Raw genomic sequence first — 13,627 nt, forward strand, 5'->3', positions numbered from 1 at the left:
TTGTGCGCACTACATCACTAAAATGAGAATAATCATGTTTGGCCATGACAGCAACCCATCAGAGCTGCACACTCTGGGTTCCATGTACTCTAGGTGGTATCGACTACAGTCCACTTCGCTAATAACGCCTGCGGATGTAACGACAATTCGCGAATAACGACAGAAGTTCCCAGCCCAGAGCAAAGTCCCACCTAACTGTAATGCGTATCATGAGACCTCGGGCATAAGGACACTTCGCGAATAACGACACTTTTCTGATGCCCCGCCGAGTGTCGTTATACACGAAGTTGACTGTACTGAGTAGTGAATACCGCCGAAGATATCACCTTTCTTGCACAGATCGCAGGTGGTTGTAGCAACAAACAATAATTCTGGTCTCCTAGGATGCTCGGCCAAGAGTCAGACCAAACTGTCACCCATGGAACTGATCAGCTATGGGCGTACGTTTCCCCACAGGACAGCATGATAACCTGGCGCTGTGTCAGCCAGGTATCGCCGTGAGACCACCACGAAAGCGAACATGTTTGGCTTTCTGTAGAACGCTCTTCTCCGGGTGTCCTGGTCTGAAAGGTCCTGTTTCATACCTGTGGAGTTTCTGTGATATAATCATAGTTCTGGTTATGGCCGACTGGGTGACTGGCTGATGAACCCGCAAGGTGCCTGTACCTTTCAAGTCCACATTGGACCTAGTTGGGAGAAGGAGTAAGGCTGCTTGAAGAACTTGTTTCTCCGAATGCATCCCCTGTCTCCGCTGTGAACTCTGGGAGATTAATCTGGGTAGTGGCAGTGTAGTGCTGATCAGGGGTGCTCACACCCCTGATCAGCACTGCTTGAAAAGGTATCATGACGATTCCACTATCTGGGCACATATTGATTTGGTCTTGCTTGTCGTTTGCTTCACGCTTTGCAGCTCGAAGCGATGCCCTAGTCGTAGCCTGTGGCCACCAGGCTACCCACATACTGCCAGTCGTCGATGGCCACTTGGATGCATGCCATTGTAAACGGTTAGTGCTGTGCACTCGTGCATCGCTCTCGTGATTACAGCGATGAGTACTAATACGGTGTTGTGCGTGCAGGTGCATTTAGTCGATGAATAAGTCTGTCCTTCTCCAAGGAAAAACAGTTGCAATGTGCTGTTAGGCTAGACAAATCAATGTTCGTCCTACATGTCATTTAGTTCGAAGACTCTTTGGGCGAAAATGACAGAATTTAGTTCCCAGCAAATAATATCGTCTTGTACGGTAACATTTAAAAGTCCAGTTGTCAAGAATTTATAGTGCTGAATGAAGTATGTCACATTATGTGTGAGCATTGAGGGGGATAATTGCATTTGGGTGAACCAATCAGCATCTGCCCGACTAGTAATGTCGATGTATGCACGGTTGGCTATTCCTGGTTGCGTGTAGTAATTTCGAGCAGTGACAGTGGGCATCGTTGTTGTAGCTCTTCTTCCTTGCACTGTTTCTATCACCTCTCTACCGTACGTAAGCTATTGCCCTTGTGTCATTTGATTTTGCCTGTGTTTCACCTGGCGATAAGGCTTGAAAGTATGCTACTAGTGAAAACTTTGAAGATGTTGTTGAAGAGCCTGAAGTGTGACCTTCTTCTTAGTATTATGACAGTGGGCTTGTTTGTGTTTTCTTGGTGTGTGCTGTGTGCTGTGTGTGCTGTATGCTGTACCCGTGGTGCAGTATCAATGTTGGAGGTGCTCACTGCGTGGGGTACATGCAGCGCTTGCTGCAGCTTGGATATCCGGTGCACTTGCAGTCACTCACTCTATCCCGTGCACAGGTGTGTTGCGCATAGGTCAATTTGCCTCACGCTGATTCTAGTGCAATCTACCGTTGCCTTTTGAGATCTATCTTGTGCTGCTTGCCATTGCACGGTGTCATCTTTGTGCTGCCGCTGTAACGTTTAACGGTTAGTTGCTACCGCTGCTGCTGCCGCCGCTGCTGCCGCCGCTGCTGCTGCCACTGTTGTTGCTGCTGCTGCTGCTACCACTGCTACCCAATGCGTTGTCTGCGTAGTATGTTGTGTGGAATGACTAGGTAGCTTGGGGACTCCTTCCCACTAGTAGTTGTGTCTGATCCTGTACAACTTGGCAGCGTTGAGCCATTGCTGTTTCTTCTGTCGTGTCCCTGGTTACAGGAGCTAGTTCACAGACACTGCCGCTTTGCAATCAACTACTCCGACGAGTTATCTCTGTGGAAGGAAACCTGTACAAACCGTCCCTCTTACCTCTACATACAAATGCCGTTCACACCCGTAAGATGTGTATGCTTGCATGTTCTGTGGCATTATCATTTGGAGTGAGTGAGTGATTGAGTGAGTGAGTGAATGAGTGGGTGAGTGAGTGAGTGAATGAGTGGGTGAGTGAGTGAGTGAATGAGTGGGTGAGTGAGTGAGTGAATGAGTGAGTGGGTGAGTGAGTGAGTGGGTAGGTGGATGGTTGGGTGAGTGAGTGAGTGAGCGAGCCAGTGGGTGGATGGGTGGGTGAGTGAGTGAGTGAGTGATGGAGTTTAGTCACATCGCTCCTTATCTGTATTCGATGTCTGACAGTTTGTTTAGCCACTGGCCAGTAGTGTGTTGTTTCTCTGTGTACTCGCGCTGAGGAGATGGTGAAAGCAATTGGAAGTAATTCCCACATGCACATATCAGGAAAGTAGTATAGCTAGACATGCGTCGCAATAATTCTCACACCCGGGTGAGCGCTGGTCCCATGCGTGATTCTTATACGTAGTTGCGTAGCTAACCAGGATGGTTTAATTAAGGAGAAGCAGGAACTCTGCAAGCAAGAACTGCAGCACTGGTGAGAGAGAAGGGCTACTAGTCATAGACCACCCTGCAGCTGCAATCATGCTTGCCTGTTAGTAGTTATTACACCTGGGACCGACTCTCACTTATGCGTGACTGTTACTGCTGCACATGTGTGGCATTCACACCTCACGCTGTTATCGTCTGATGTACGCATGCGTGCGCAGCTTGTGCCGATTTACTACCAGTCGCCTTCACCTTCTCACGTCTCTTTCCCTTTATGTTCCGATCACCCGGCTTGGCCTGCCAGTTGTATGATGAGCGTGCTGTGGGAAACTCAAAGCTGCAGTAGACCTTCCTCTCTCCTTGCTGTGTGCATAAGCCAAGACTGCCAGTTGTGTGATGAGCGTGCTGTGGGAAACTCAAAGCTGCAGTAGACCTTCCTCTCTCCTTGCTGTGTGCATAAGCCAACACATACACGTAGAGCAGCGCACTCTTTGGATAGCAGGGCACGCTTCTGCTTCATACTTCTAATCTTGAGGGCAAGTTATACTTCTATAGTTGAGAGCGAGTACATGTACAGATTGTACAGGTCCCCAGTGCACTTCTGTGTCTCTGGCTGGCCGGGTCTAGCGCTGCGAGCAGCTTGCTGGTTGGGTGTGGCGACCGAGAGGCGTTCTTACGAGGGGAACAGGAAAAAGTGTCATGCTTACGTTCTGCGCAGTATTCTGCTTTGGCCTTGGTCATTTTCAGGGGCGGACAGTATGTGTGTAAGATGCTTGGCTTTCCTGTTGTCCTACCATTGCAGCCACCCATGGAAAAGCCAACCGATCCGGGGCATGAAGAAAGAGAGAAGCAGCGGAAACTAAAGCAAGGACAGCGTCTGCAAGAAATCAATGCTAAACGGCGGCAAGAAAAGGTGAGTTCTGATGTTGTGAGTTCTGATGTTGCACCCCCCCCCCCCCCCCCATAAAATTTCGACCTAGGTTCAGCATGCACATAATTGCTATGAATGACATGCACCAGCCATCCTACACATACATGTATGCGGCCGTGCACCCCCCCCCCCCCCCCCAAAGGGGACAGCTACGCCCGTGCAGTCACATGTGTAGTGGAACACACGTGCAGGTCCCGCTACTGCAGGCCAATAGTGCAGTGCCCCTCCTCTCCCCCCCCCCCCCCCCCCCTCTTACTGTCGTGGACATGGAAATCCGGTCGCATGTCTAGCGGCCCCAGGGCGCTGGCCAAGCAGCCGTGGGTAAGCAGTACACACATTCTGCATTATGCGCTGCAGCGCGCTGGTCGCATGGGATCAACATAACTGTGGACTGCATGCACCGCTCTGTACGCGCTTAAGCCGCTTGCCCCTGTCATCGACTGGATTTCCATGTCCACGACAGTAGTTGAGTACGCTACTGAGTACAACTCAACTGTACGAGTACATGTACAGTCCATTTCAAAACTATAGACGTGTACCTAGGCAAAACGGTTATGCCAGCATCTATACCACACAGCGTCTGTGATCACTTTGTGCATACATTTTTCCAAATTGGGCGCCTGTTATCCAATCGTTTAGAAACTATATGAGAGTAATTGTGGAGCGGACCTGAGCAATATTCCGAAAACTATTCTCAAAAAGCTCCAGCCAAATTTGAAATATTTCAAAAACCCTACGCGTCTATAGTTTTGAAATGGACTGTAGTTGAGTACGCTACTGAGTACAACTGTACGAGTACATGTAGTCCCAGTGTGCTGCAGTACAGGCGGCAGCATCTCAGGACAGCTGCTTGTGGACAGTAGCCAGATGCACTGACTTCTAGTGTGTTGCTTTGCTGGCGTTTTGCTGTTTCGTGCTGTGAGTGTGGCATCATCGTCACTGTTCATGTGTTGTGTCCTATAATGTATGATACACCAGCTGCATTTCATTGGGATATTAGCATCTGTGTCCCCAGCAATCTGTTCTTGTTGTCATGCTGATCCAAGTTTATTTTATTTGGTTTGGTTTGGTTGCAGCTAGATGCACTTCGTGAGGAAGTCGACCATTTCATCAGCATTCTTGACATGCAAGAAAAGGATCCCGATGCGTTTCAGGTCAGTTCATCAGCTAGCCTAGTAGAGCAGCTGCTGCCACCATTGCTACTGCTGCTTCTGAGGCTGCTACTGCTGCTGCTGCTGAGGTTGCTGCTGCTGCTGCTGCTGCTGAGGTTGCTGCTGCTACTGAGGTTGCTGCTGCTACTGAGGTTGCTGCTGCTACTGAGGTTGCTGCTGCTGCTGCTGAGGTTGCTGTGTGTATAAAGTACTTGAAATAGGCGTGATTTTCTTTTTTCAAGCATAGCACGCCCTCCCTATCTTCCTTTTACTCACCCACTCGCCTTTTTTTCTCTCTTCTCTCTCTCTTTCTCCCTGTTGTAGGATACGATAGAGAGCTTGGCATTTCAGTCAGCAGATGTAAGTGTGTTGCTGTTTGCTTATTGCTAATACCAAGAGTAAGGCGAGACCAAAAATAATTTATTAGAGATTCCCAGGCCCTCCCGCACCAAAATCGAGCCAAAGCCAATTTTTTGTTTTGAACAGTTCATGTACATGTACAGTACAGATCGTGTGAGTAGATTTGTGACATGGAGTCACACAAACCCAGGCTTGTACAACTCACTGATGTACAGGTCAGGGCCATCGTCGGCTGAAATACAGAAAAATTGAACGGGTAAACCACGTACCTGTTGTCTATTAAAAAAAATTGAATACAAATTACCGGAAAATACTAACTTAGAAGTTGCGACTTCGGCGGTAATAGTCATGAAGTTGATTGTTCCAACTAGGAACACACGCTTCTTGCCGAACTTGATTGGAACAATCAACTTCGGAAAATACTGTAAAAACAAAGTTCAGCATGGCATGCATACATACATAAATACATAGAAAAATAAATAAAAAATAAAAATTCGCCCGCCCGCACCAATTTCACATGGGTCCTGCCCGGTAATCTAGATTTTATTTTGGTCTCGCCTAAATACTAAATAAGCTCTCAGGAGTGTGCAACTCTGCATGTGGGTCTCCGACGGTGAAAACTCACATCGTGTGTTCCAAGGACGATTTGTGGTACGCGCAGTCCGAATATCTTGCCACGATCATGCTGATGACTCGCATCAGCTGAGTGGGCTTATGTCGGGGAGTGCTATTTTTACTACTCCACCGGTCGCTGAAAGCGGGCTGGGGACGTCACATACAACGGGAACACTACACCACGTGATGTGAATTTTCGCCATTGGCGAGCCAAAGGGTATCAAGAGTTGCACACTCTGGTTGGGAGCTTATGTACTCTTGCTTATTCGTACAAGTACAGTCAACTTGGCTTATAACGACACTCGGCGGCGGGGCATCAAAAAGGTGTCCTTATTCGCGAAGTGTCGTTAGGCCAAGTAAAAAAAAAAGCTAGATGATCGTCCCCGTCCGCCCCAGTTTTTGTCAGCGCCCCAAGAAATATTTTATTTTTTAAATCGTGAGTTTTTGCCGAAATCGTTGGTTTTTTACCGATCGCGGATGCAGGAAACATGTGCACGCTTTGTTTAATACTTTCTTTACTATATGGACCACATACTACTAGTATATCACAACGTCAGTATCGATCTGCTGAAGAAAGAAAAAGAAAAAAAGAAAAAAAAAGAAAAAAAGAGAAAAAAAACCTTGATGTTGTTGTGTACACTGTGTGCATGAGAGGGTAAAAAGTAAAAAAATAAAAATAAAATCCTCCCGCCCTCCCCGATTTTTCCAAAAAAAAGGACGATCATCTAGTAATTTTTTTTACTCGGCCTTATACCCGAAGTCTCATTATATGTATTCCAGTGGGATGGGACTTTGCTCTGGGCATGGAAATTCTGTCGTTATTCGCGAATTGTCGTTATATCCGCAGTCGTTATTAGCGAAGTTGACTGTAGTTGGGTGTGGTGATGTTGTGCTGCTGTTGTGCTGTGAGACTGAGATCGATGATCTCGCAAAGATCCAATGGCTGACCAGGTGAGGGCAAACCCTAGCCAATACCTAATTCAGGCCGTGGTGAGTGTGTATGTTGGTCTTCTCTCCTTGCTCTGCCTGGGGGACTCCCCTTTCCTGCCAAAGAGGAGTTCGAACCAGGGACTATATGTACCTGGTTTGAACTGACTTGAAGTTGAAGCCTACTTGTACAGGTCTGACAGTGTTTTGCTCTTGACATCATTTGCTGAAATATCCTGGTGTGAGGTAGTGTGTGCCGCCATGGCTTAGGGGTTAAAGCGCCTGTCTAGTAAACAGGAGATCCCCGGTTCGAATCCGGGTGGTGGCTGATTTGCTGATGATGATCTTGGAGTCAAGTTGATGGTGTTGTGACTGTCATTACACGGTTGTCTGTGTAAGCTGGCTCTCGGAGGCTCATGTTTTTTTGTTCTCTGTGTAAGCTGGCCCTCGAAGGCTCACTTTTTCTCCCATTTTCTCCTGCCATGGACGTCATGCGGACTTGTCCCCACTGTCTCTTATACCTTCGATATACCGTTTTGTTAAATCTCTTTTTTTTCTCTTTCCTGATATTTTCTCTGGTCACGGTGACTCGCCTCTTCTGCAGTGCACTGTGAAGTGGGGCCCTTTTGCGGGGTGCAAACTTGCACAGCAAGAATGCAGTGGTTTGAAGATACTAGTACGTTTGACTGTTTTATCTCATCGATTGCATCGATCGCATCACGTACTTACTGTCTGCGATCTACATAATATATGCACAGAACGGTTGTGATGATTCGGCATCATGGATTTTTTGGTGCGGGTCGCGAATGTAGTAAAATGTTGCCTGGTGCGGAAGTTTCCCACTTAACAGTATGCACTTCCACACTGATTGTTTACTGTTCCACCGAGGCGGCCTGTGCTGCACATTTCTGCTTGCTGTACGGAAGATGAAGAATGCGCGCGCAATTTCCCTTATCACCATACCGATACGGCGATATGCTGGAGAATCTGCGGTGTGACGGGTTAGCCAATGACTTTTGATGACCTAAACAACTGCATGTGCACACTTCACAGCTTTGTTGAAGTGACAAGTTCTTGGTCAATTCCTCTGAGCTGAAGCAATTGTAGGTCGGGCCTCGGACTATCATCGGTGATCAGATTCTTGTCCGAAGCTTGCCTCTGGAGATGCGAGGATGCTTGGTTTTGACATCATTTGCTGAAATGTCGTGGTGAGATAGTGTGTGCCGCCATGGCTTAGGGGTTAAAGCGCCTGTCTAGTAAACAGGAGATCCCCGGTTCGAATCCGGGTGGTGGCTGATTTGCTGATGATGATCTTGGAGTCAAGTTGATGGTGTTGTGACTGTCATCACACGGTTGTCTGTGTAAGCTGGCTCTCGGAGGCTCATTTTTTTCTCTTTTTCTCCTCCCATGAACTGAACATCGTACGTACGTACATGTGCCAATCCCATGACACCTTCTTCAGGCCATATGCATATGCCCTTTGATGAAGTCGCTCATCAAGTGTATTTTTCTTCTTTTTCTTTTACTGCACGTATTTAGTATAGATGAACAAGTTGACTCTGTATGCTGATTGCTGATATTCATCTGCTGTCTTCTTGAAGTCATTGAGATATACCAGTTCCGCTTGCAGCACTGTGTTTGTACATTCTGTACGTTGACCCGCATGCGTGCCACTTCCAGGGTGTCAAGGGCAAGTGTGTGCACATGTCTATGCATGTGTTGACTGTGGAGGCGTCAAGAGTCAGACAGTTTTTTCAAAGATCCGGAATGACTGGTGTACGAGTGGTGCTTACAACACGGAGAGGGATTGCAGGACTAACTGCAGCCTTGTAGGGCGGGCTCTTTGAACTTACTTACACATGCCTGTATTATTGACCAAGTACGAGGGCAATACCGTACGATATTTGCTTGAACAGCGTCGGCCACCACCCATACACCAGTCCCCCTCACGGTTTTTTAAATTTATTAAATGTCTTGAGTCTTGATACTCCAACACACGCACAGACATGTGCACACACCTGCATGCCTATTTATAAACAGTAAAAAGGACCAAGGAACTACAAGTTACACTATACTGTCCACTAACACCACCAGTTACTAAACAATCAGCCCATGCGATAACTTTGCACGACACTGACCGACGGTACTGACGTTCTACAACTAACTGGCTAACAGCTCTAGCACATCTTGGATGCGCACTCCAACAGCCTTCCAACTTGGAAGGTTCTAAGTTATAGAAATAACGTAAGGAGGGGAAGGTGTTAGTGCACATTATAGTGTAACTATTTACTTGTAGTTCCTTGGTCCTTTTTTACTTTTTATAAATTAATCCTTGGCTCTCCATCCGAGTCCATACCTGCATGCCTCTCGACCTTTTTTGAATGAAATTCTTGATCAATGTTCAACATGATTGTATCTACGACGAATGACGTAATCGAATAGTTCTTTGGTTTAGCAGACTTTTTTACATCAATAAAAGACTTTTCAATGCAGCGCAGATCAGAGTGAGTAAAAACTGAATGGAGCGTTTGTCAATTGACACCCCCCCCCCCCCCTCTTTTTAGTAGACCTTGTCATTGATTTACATTTTGAAATGCTACCAGAGGCCAGTTATGTCGTTTTCTTGTCGTTCTGGCATGCTCTGGCAATGTCACAAAGCCTATTAAATAGGCTTTGTGACATTGAACGACACGTAAGAGCATGACAGAACATGTAGACAACAAATTTTGTTGTCTACATGTACAGTGTAACTGAATGGATTTCTGTTGAAAGCTAATGCTCTACATAATTTATATTTTGGTGATCTGATTTGTGGTGGAGCCGATCACATAGGCTTGGTAGTGGAGGCCAATGAAAAGGCTTGCAAATATGTTCCTTCCAGAAAAATGATGTGGCGGCTTGTGTACGTGAGCTATTGTTATCTATGTAGCCGTTGCCTCACAGCTACTAGTATGTCAATGATGTTTTGCCTCAAGCATGCATGCGTCTTCTTATACCTGAAGGTGATGTTTGGTATTTTGCTTAAATGTCGTGGTGAGATAGCATGTGCCGCCATGGCTTAGGGGTTAAAGCGCCTGTCTAGTAAACAGGAGATCCCCGGTTCGATTCCGGGTGGTGGCTGATTTGCTGATGATGATCTCGGAGTCAAGTTGATGGTGTTGTGACTGTCATCACACGGTTGTCTGTGTAAGCTGGCTCTCGGACGCTCATGTTTTTTTGTCCTCTGGCCTTTTTTTATTTTTATTGTGCAGGATGTCCAGCTTGCCATTGATAGGGGAAAGCAATCGATGAAGTCGCTGGAGGATCAAATAGCGCGACTTTCAGTAAGAAAATGTTCCTGGTATTTGGCGCACTTGAGTTCAGTGTAATTATGTTAGTGTGTGTGTGTGTGTGTGTGTGCGCGTGCGTGCGTGCGTGCGGGCGCGGGCGGGCGCGCGCGCGGGCGTGCGCGTGCGCGCGTGCGTGCGTGTGTGTTGGGGGGGAGGGGGGGGGGGGGGTCTATTTTGACAGCTCCAGACCAAGTGTGAGCTTTTTTTAGTCCTTGGACGTAGCCCGGAAAGGAGAATGCCTACAGGTACTCGTCTTCCTCGGATGTCAACTTTACTTTTTTACGTGCGTCTATGCATCAAGTGTGGACCCTTTTATGTGCATGTACGCATGCGTTTTCTGGCAACGAGGGAAAGTATGTGCGTATCTGGCAATGATGAAAAGTGTGCGCGTTTTCTGGCAGCAGCAAAAAGTGGGAGTGGGTGGGTGCGGGTTTGGGTGTGGGTGTGGGTGTGGGTGCGGTTGTGGGTGTGCTGGCAATAGCGGAAAGTACAGCAGCAGACTAGGTGTGCAAGATCAGGGTAAACTGGGGGCAATTTTCTGCCCTGCACACTATTGAATGGTGCAATTGCCCAACATAGTTTACGCAGCCGTGGCGTTCGTTGATGGGTGCGTTTCAGATCTAAAAGTGTGTGTTTGTGTGTGTGTGTTTGTGTGTGTGTGTGTGTTTGTGTGTGTGTGTGTGTGTGTGTGTGTGTTTGTGCATGTGTATGTGTACATTTCCCTGTTCCCCTCAATTGCTACCAGCAACCATCCGTTGAGAGCTCGAAGCGGAAGTCTAGTAAGACGAGTGCCGAAGCGAAATCGAAACGTATTTGTGAAGAAGTTCTGCCGGTAAGGATGAATGATTTGATTTTGTACCTGGTGTAAAACCGTAGCAATGAGTCAAACGGTCACAAGATCAGTTTTTCTGGTCCGGATGCAATGGCCGAAGGATGTTTTGCTGAATAGTGAATAGTACCAGGGATTGAAAAGGGGAAAAAAACCTATTTGCATTACGAGTTTCAGCTACGGACGCAATTGGAAACGGCTGCTTGTCCGGTTTAGTTGCCCATTTGACTGCAGGTGGTAACATCTGTGAGGCCAGCTGTCTCTTACCTCCAGACTTTTGTTTATTGTACGTACAGTCGACTCCGCTTATAACCAACTCGCATGTAGCGAATTTCGTGATACAGCAAACTATTGTCCCAGTCCCTGTTTGAACCCATACAAAAATGGACGCGCTGTAGCGAACTGTTTTCATGTCTAACGAACCGTATCGTGTAGGGGTGCAGCATGTCAACCAACTACACTCTCAGTGCAGTCACTGGCCACATGCCAGCGGGCAGCAGGCATGATGCGTTATTTCTTATATTTGTATGTGTGAGTGTAGTTCTGTTGTAAAGAACTTTGGCTATTAGGAACTAACGTTAATTCTCCTGCACAGTGCTGTTAGTTAGATCAGGAATCGACTGTCTATTCAGACTAATATTCAGACCCCCAAACTACACTTACAGGTCGTATACCCGGACTTGGCTTGGGCCTCTTCACTTCAGCTTCTAACGACTGGGTGTCTGGCTGTACCCTGGGCTGTCACTGGATGCGTGAATACCAACACCTGTATCTATTTCTCACTGACTCTCTCGCTCTCTCTCTTTCTTTCTCTCTCTCTCTCTCTCTCTCTCTCTCTCTCTCTCTCTCTCTCTCTCTCTCTCTCTCTCTCTCTCTCTCTCTCTTCTCGCTGTACTTGTCTTTGCAGGGTGTTCTTGATGACCCGGTGCGTTTTTCTGACCCCGGCACTTGGATTAGAGGTTTACACAGCAAGCGGCAGGTAAGCCACTCTTGCCGTTGCACTATGATGCCTTCAATGATGGTGAGGAGGTGCTGGATCACCTACTCTGGACTGCCAAACCGCTTCCCAAGCATGCCTATTATTTCCGGCCTGCATTGAACTCGCTCCTTGGCCTTGGCCGTTAAATGCCCGGTACAGGCAAAACAGATTCTTTCCCAGATGCAATTATGTGTCATCAATGTGAAGTCATGTGTCAAGAAAGGCCAACAACGTAGGGCAATTCTCTGTCAACACCTTGCCTCGCCAAGTACCTCCTCATGTATTTGCTGTTGATCTCTAGTGGTTTTGAGTACGTTCTAGGGCTCCAATGTCTTCGTTGGACTTCAGTGTTCCCGTCTAGAGTGACCCGGCTGTCGCAGACATGTTACTTCAAGCGCCAGTCGATCCCTGGCTCAATGGGTCACATGATGCTGGTCACAGTACATGCACATGTGTAGTTCCACTGTGCGCCTGTCATACAGTACATGCACCCGTGTAGTTCCACTGTACGCTCTCTATGTCCGGTTTCTATGCCAATCTGGTTGCATGACAACGACGTGTAACAGCTCTATTTTATCCGATATTGTATTAATGGACTACCCCTCATACGCCTGAGGTCTATCTTCTGAAGTAATACGATAGTAGGTGAGAGAGGCCATAAGTTCATAACCATTCATAAAGATGTTGCTGGTTGAATGTCATTAGTGTTGCGAAGGCTTACTGTAACCGGAAAGTTTAACGAGCAAAAAGTTTAACGTTTTTGTAATTTTGGCATGATAGCGTGCAGAAAGTTTAACGATGGCTACGTAGCCACCTACCTGTATGCGCATCTTTACACTGACATCTCAAACCTGGTTTGCAATAATGTTTCTTCGAATAACGAAAAAATTGGTCGTTAAAACATTCCGGTTTTACAGTACCTTTTTCTACCTATTCCTCCCGTTCTGTTGCTTAGACTATCATGGAGTCCAGGGAGAAGCGGCGGAAGAAGCGCTCTGAGCTATCCAAGCGTCATAGCCATGCTTCTCACCAGCGCATGCGTATCATTGCTGAGTTGGCGCGGGAAAAAGGTGAGACTGGCTTGAGTGGTGTGCGTGTACTGGCTCTGAACAAGTGTGGAGTGCATGAGACACATGATTGTATTCGTCAGCGGAGTAGTTTGTTGATTGTTTTCGCTGGCGTTGAAATCCACTCAGAACGGCGGCACGTTCTGGACTGCCTCAGTTGGATGCGAGCCCCTTCAAATGACCTGTCCACGGTTGACACTGCACAATCAAACCATGGGAAGAAATCGTCTTCAAGCCACAGTTTCGCTGATGCTCCTCCTTTCTTGGTGAAGCGTATCCACTCGTCAATGGATGGCTGCGAAGTCTCCTTGGCACTTGCTGCGGCGTGCTGTAGTACATCTGTATCAGCCAAGTTCTGAAAGGCCAAGGTCGGAAAGGCCAAGGTCGGAAAGGCCAGGGTCGGAAAGGCCTTAGTACATCTGTATCAGCCAAGGTCGGAAAGGCCTTTGGATGGATTATAGCGAGCAGAATGTGGCAGTGTCCTCGAGCTGGGAGCAGCCTCTTTCTTGGGGCGAAAGTTCATCTTGGCCCGTAGACCAGGCAAGCATGAAATTTACTACATGTACTGCTTGTACATGTGTCATCTGTTTGTTGTTTTTTCAACTTTTCTGGTGGGAGAATCACCGGATGTACGTGTGCATCTCCACCCCATTTCTCCAGTGCTGCACCAAGGAGTCTA

General features: G+C 47.3%; 1 protein-coding gene and 3 non-coding genes across 4 annotated transcripts in view; all 4 read left to right on the forward strand.

Annotated features, from left to right (window-relative positions):
- LOC135804882 (actin-related protein 5-like) overlaps nucleotides 1-13,627 on the forward strand; it is a 36,991-nt gene that overhangs the window by 12,261 nt on the left and 11,103 nt on the right. The window contains exons 6-15 of the mRNA XM_065318850.1: nucleotides 911-1,004; nucleotides 1,692-1,791; nucleotides 2,149-2,265; nucleotides 3,563-3,673; nucleotides 4,768-4,845; nucleotides 5,167-5,202; nucleotides 9,996-10,067; nucleotides 10,819-10,905; nucleotides 11,810-11,881; nucleotides 12,837-12,951. Of these exons, the coding sequence (XP_065174922.1) occupies nucleotides 911-1,004; nucleotides 1,692-1,791; nucleotides 2,149-2,265; nucleotides 3,563-3,673; nucleotides 4,768-4,845; nucleotides 5,167-5,202; nucleotides 9,996-10,067; nucleotides 10,819-10,905; nucleotides 11,810-11,881; nucleotides 12,837-12,951 (882 nt within the window). The remainder of the gene's footprint in view (nucleotides 1-910; nucleotides 1,005-1,691; nucleotides 1,792-2,148; nucleotides 2,266-3,562; nucleotides 3,674-4,767; nucleotides 4,846-5,166; nucleotides 5,203-9,995; nucleotides 10,068-10,818; nucleotides 10,906-11,809; nucleotides 11,882-12,836; nucleotides 12,952-13,627) is intronic.
- On the forward strand, nucleotides 7,000-7,072 carry Trnat-agu (transfer RNA threonine (anticodon AGU)). The gene has a single exon. It is a non-coding gene; the product is annotated as a tRNA-Thr (tRNA).
- On the forward strand, nucleotides 7,967-8,039 carry Trnat-agu (transfer RNA threonine (anticodon AGU)). Its single transcript has one exon. It is a non-coding gene; the product is annotated as a tRNA-Thr (tRNA).
- Trnat-agu (transfer RNA threonine (anticodon AGU)) lies at nucleotides 9,792-9,864 on the forward strand. The gene has a single exon. It is a non-coding gene; the product is annotated as a tRNA-Thr (tRNA).

The sequence above is a fragment of the Sycon ciliatum genome, chromosome 1 (genome assembly GCF_964019385.1).
Source record: "Sycon ciliatum chromosome 1, ocSycCili1.1, whole genome shotgun sequence".
NCBI classification, from domain to species: Eukaryota; Metazoa; Porifera; class Calcarea; order Leucosolenida; family Sycettidae; genus Sycon; species Sycon ciliatum.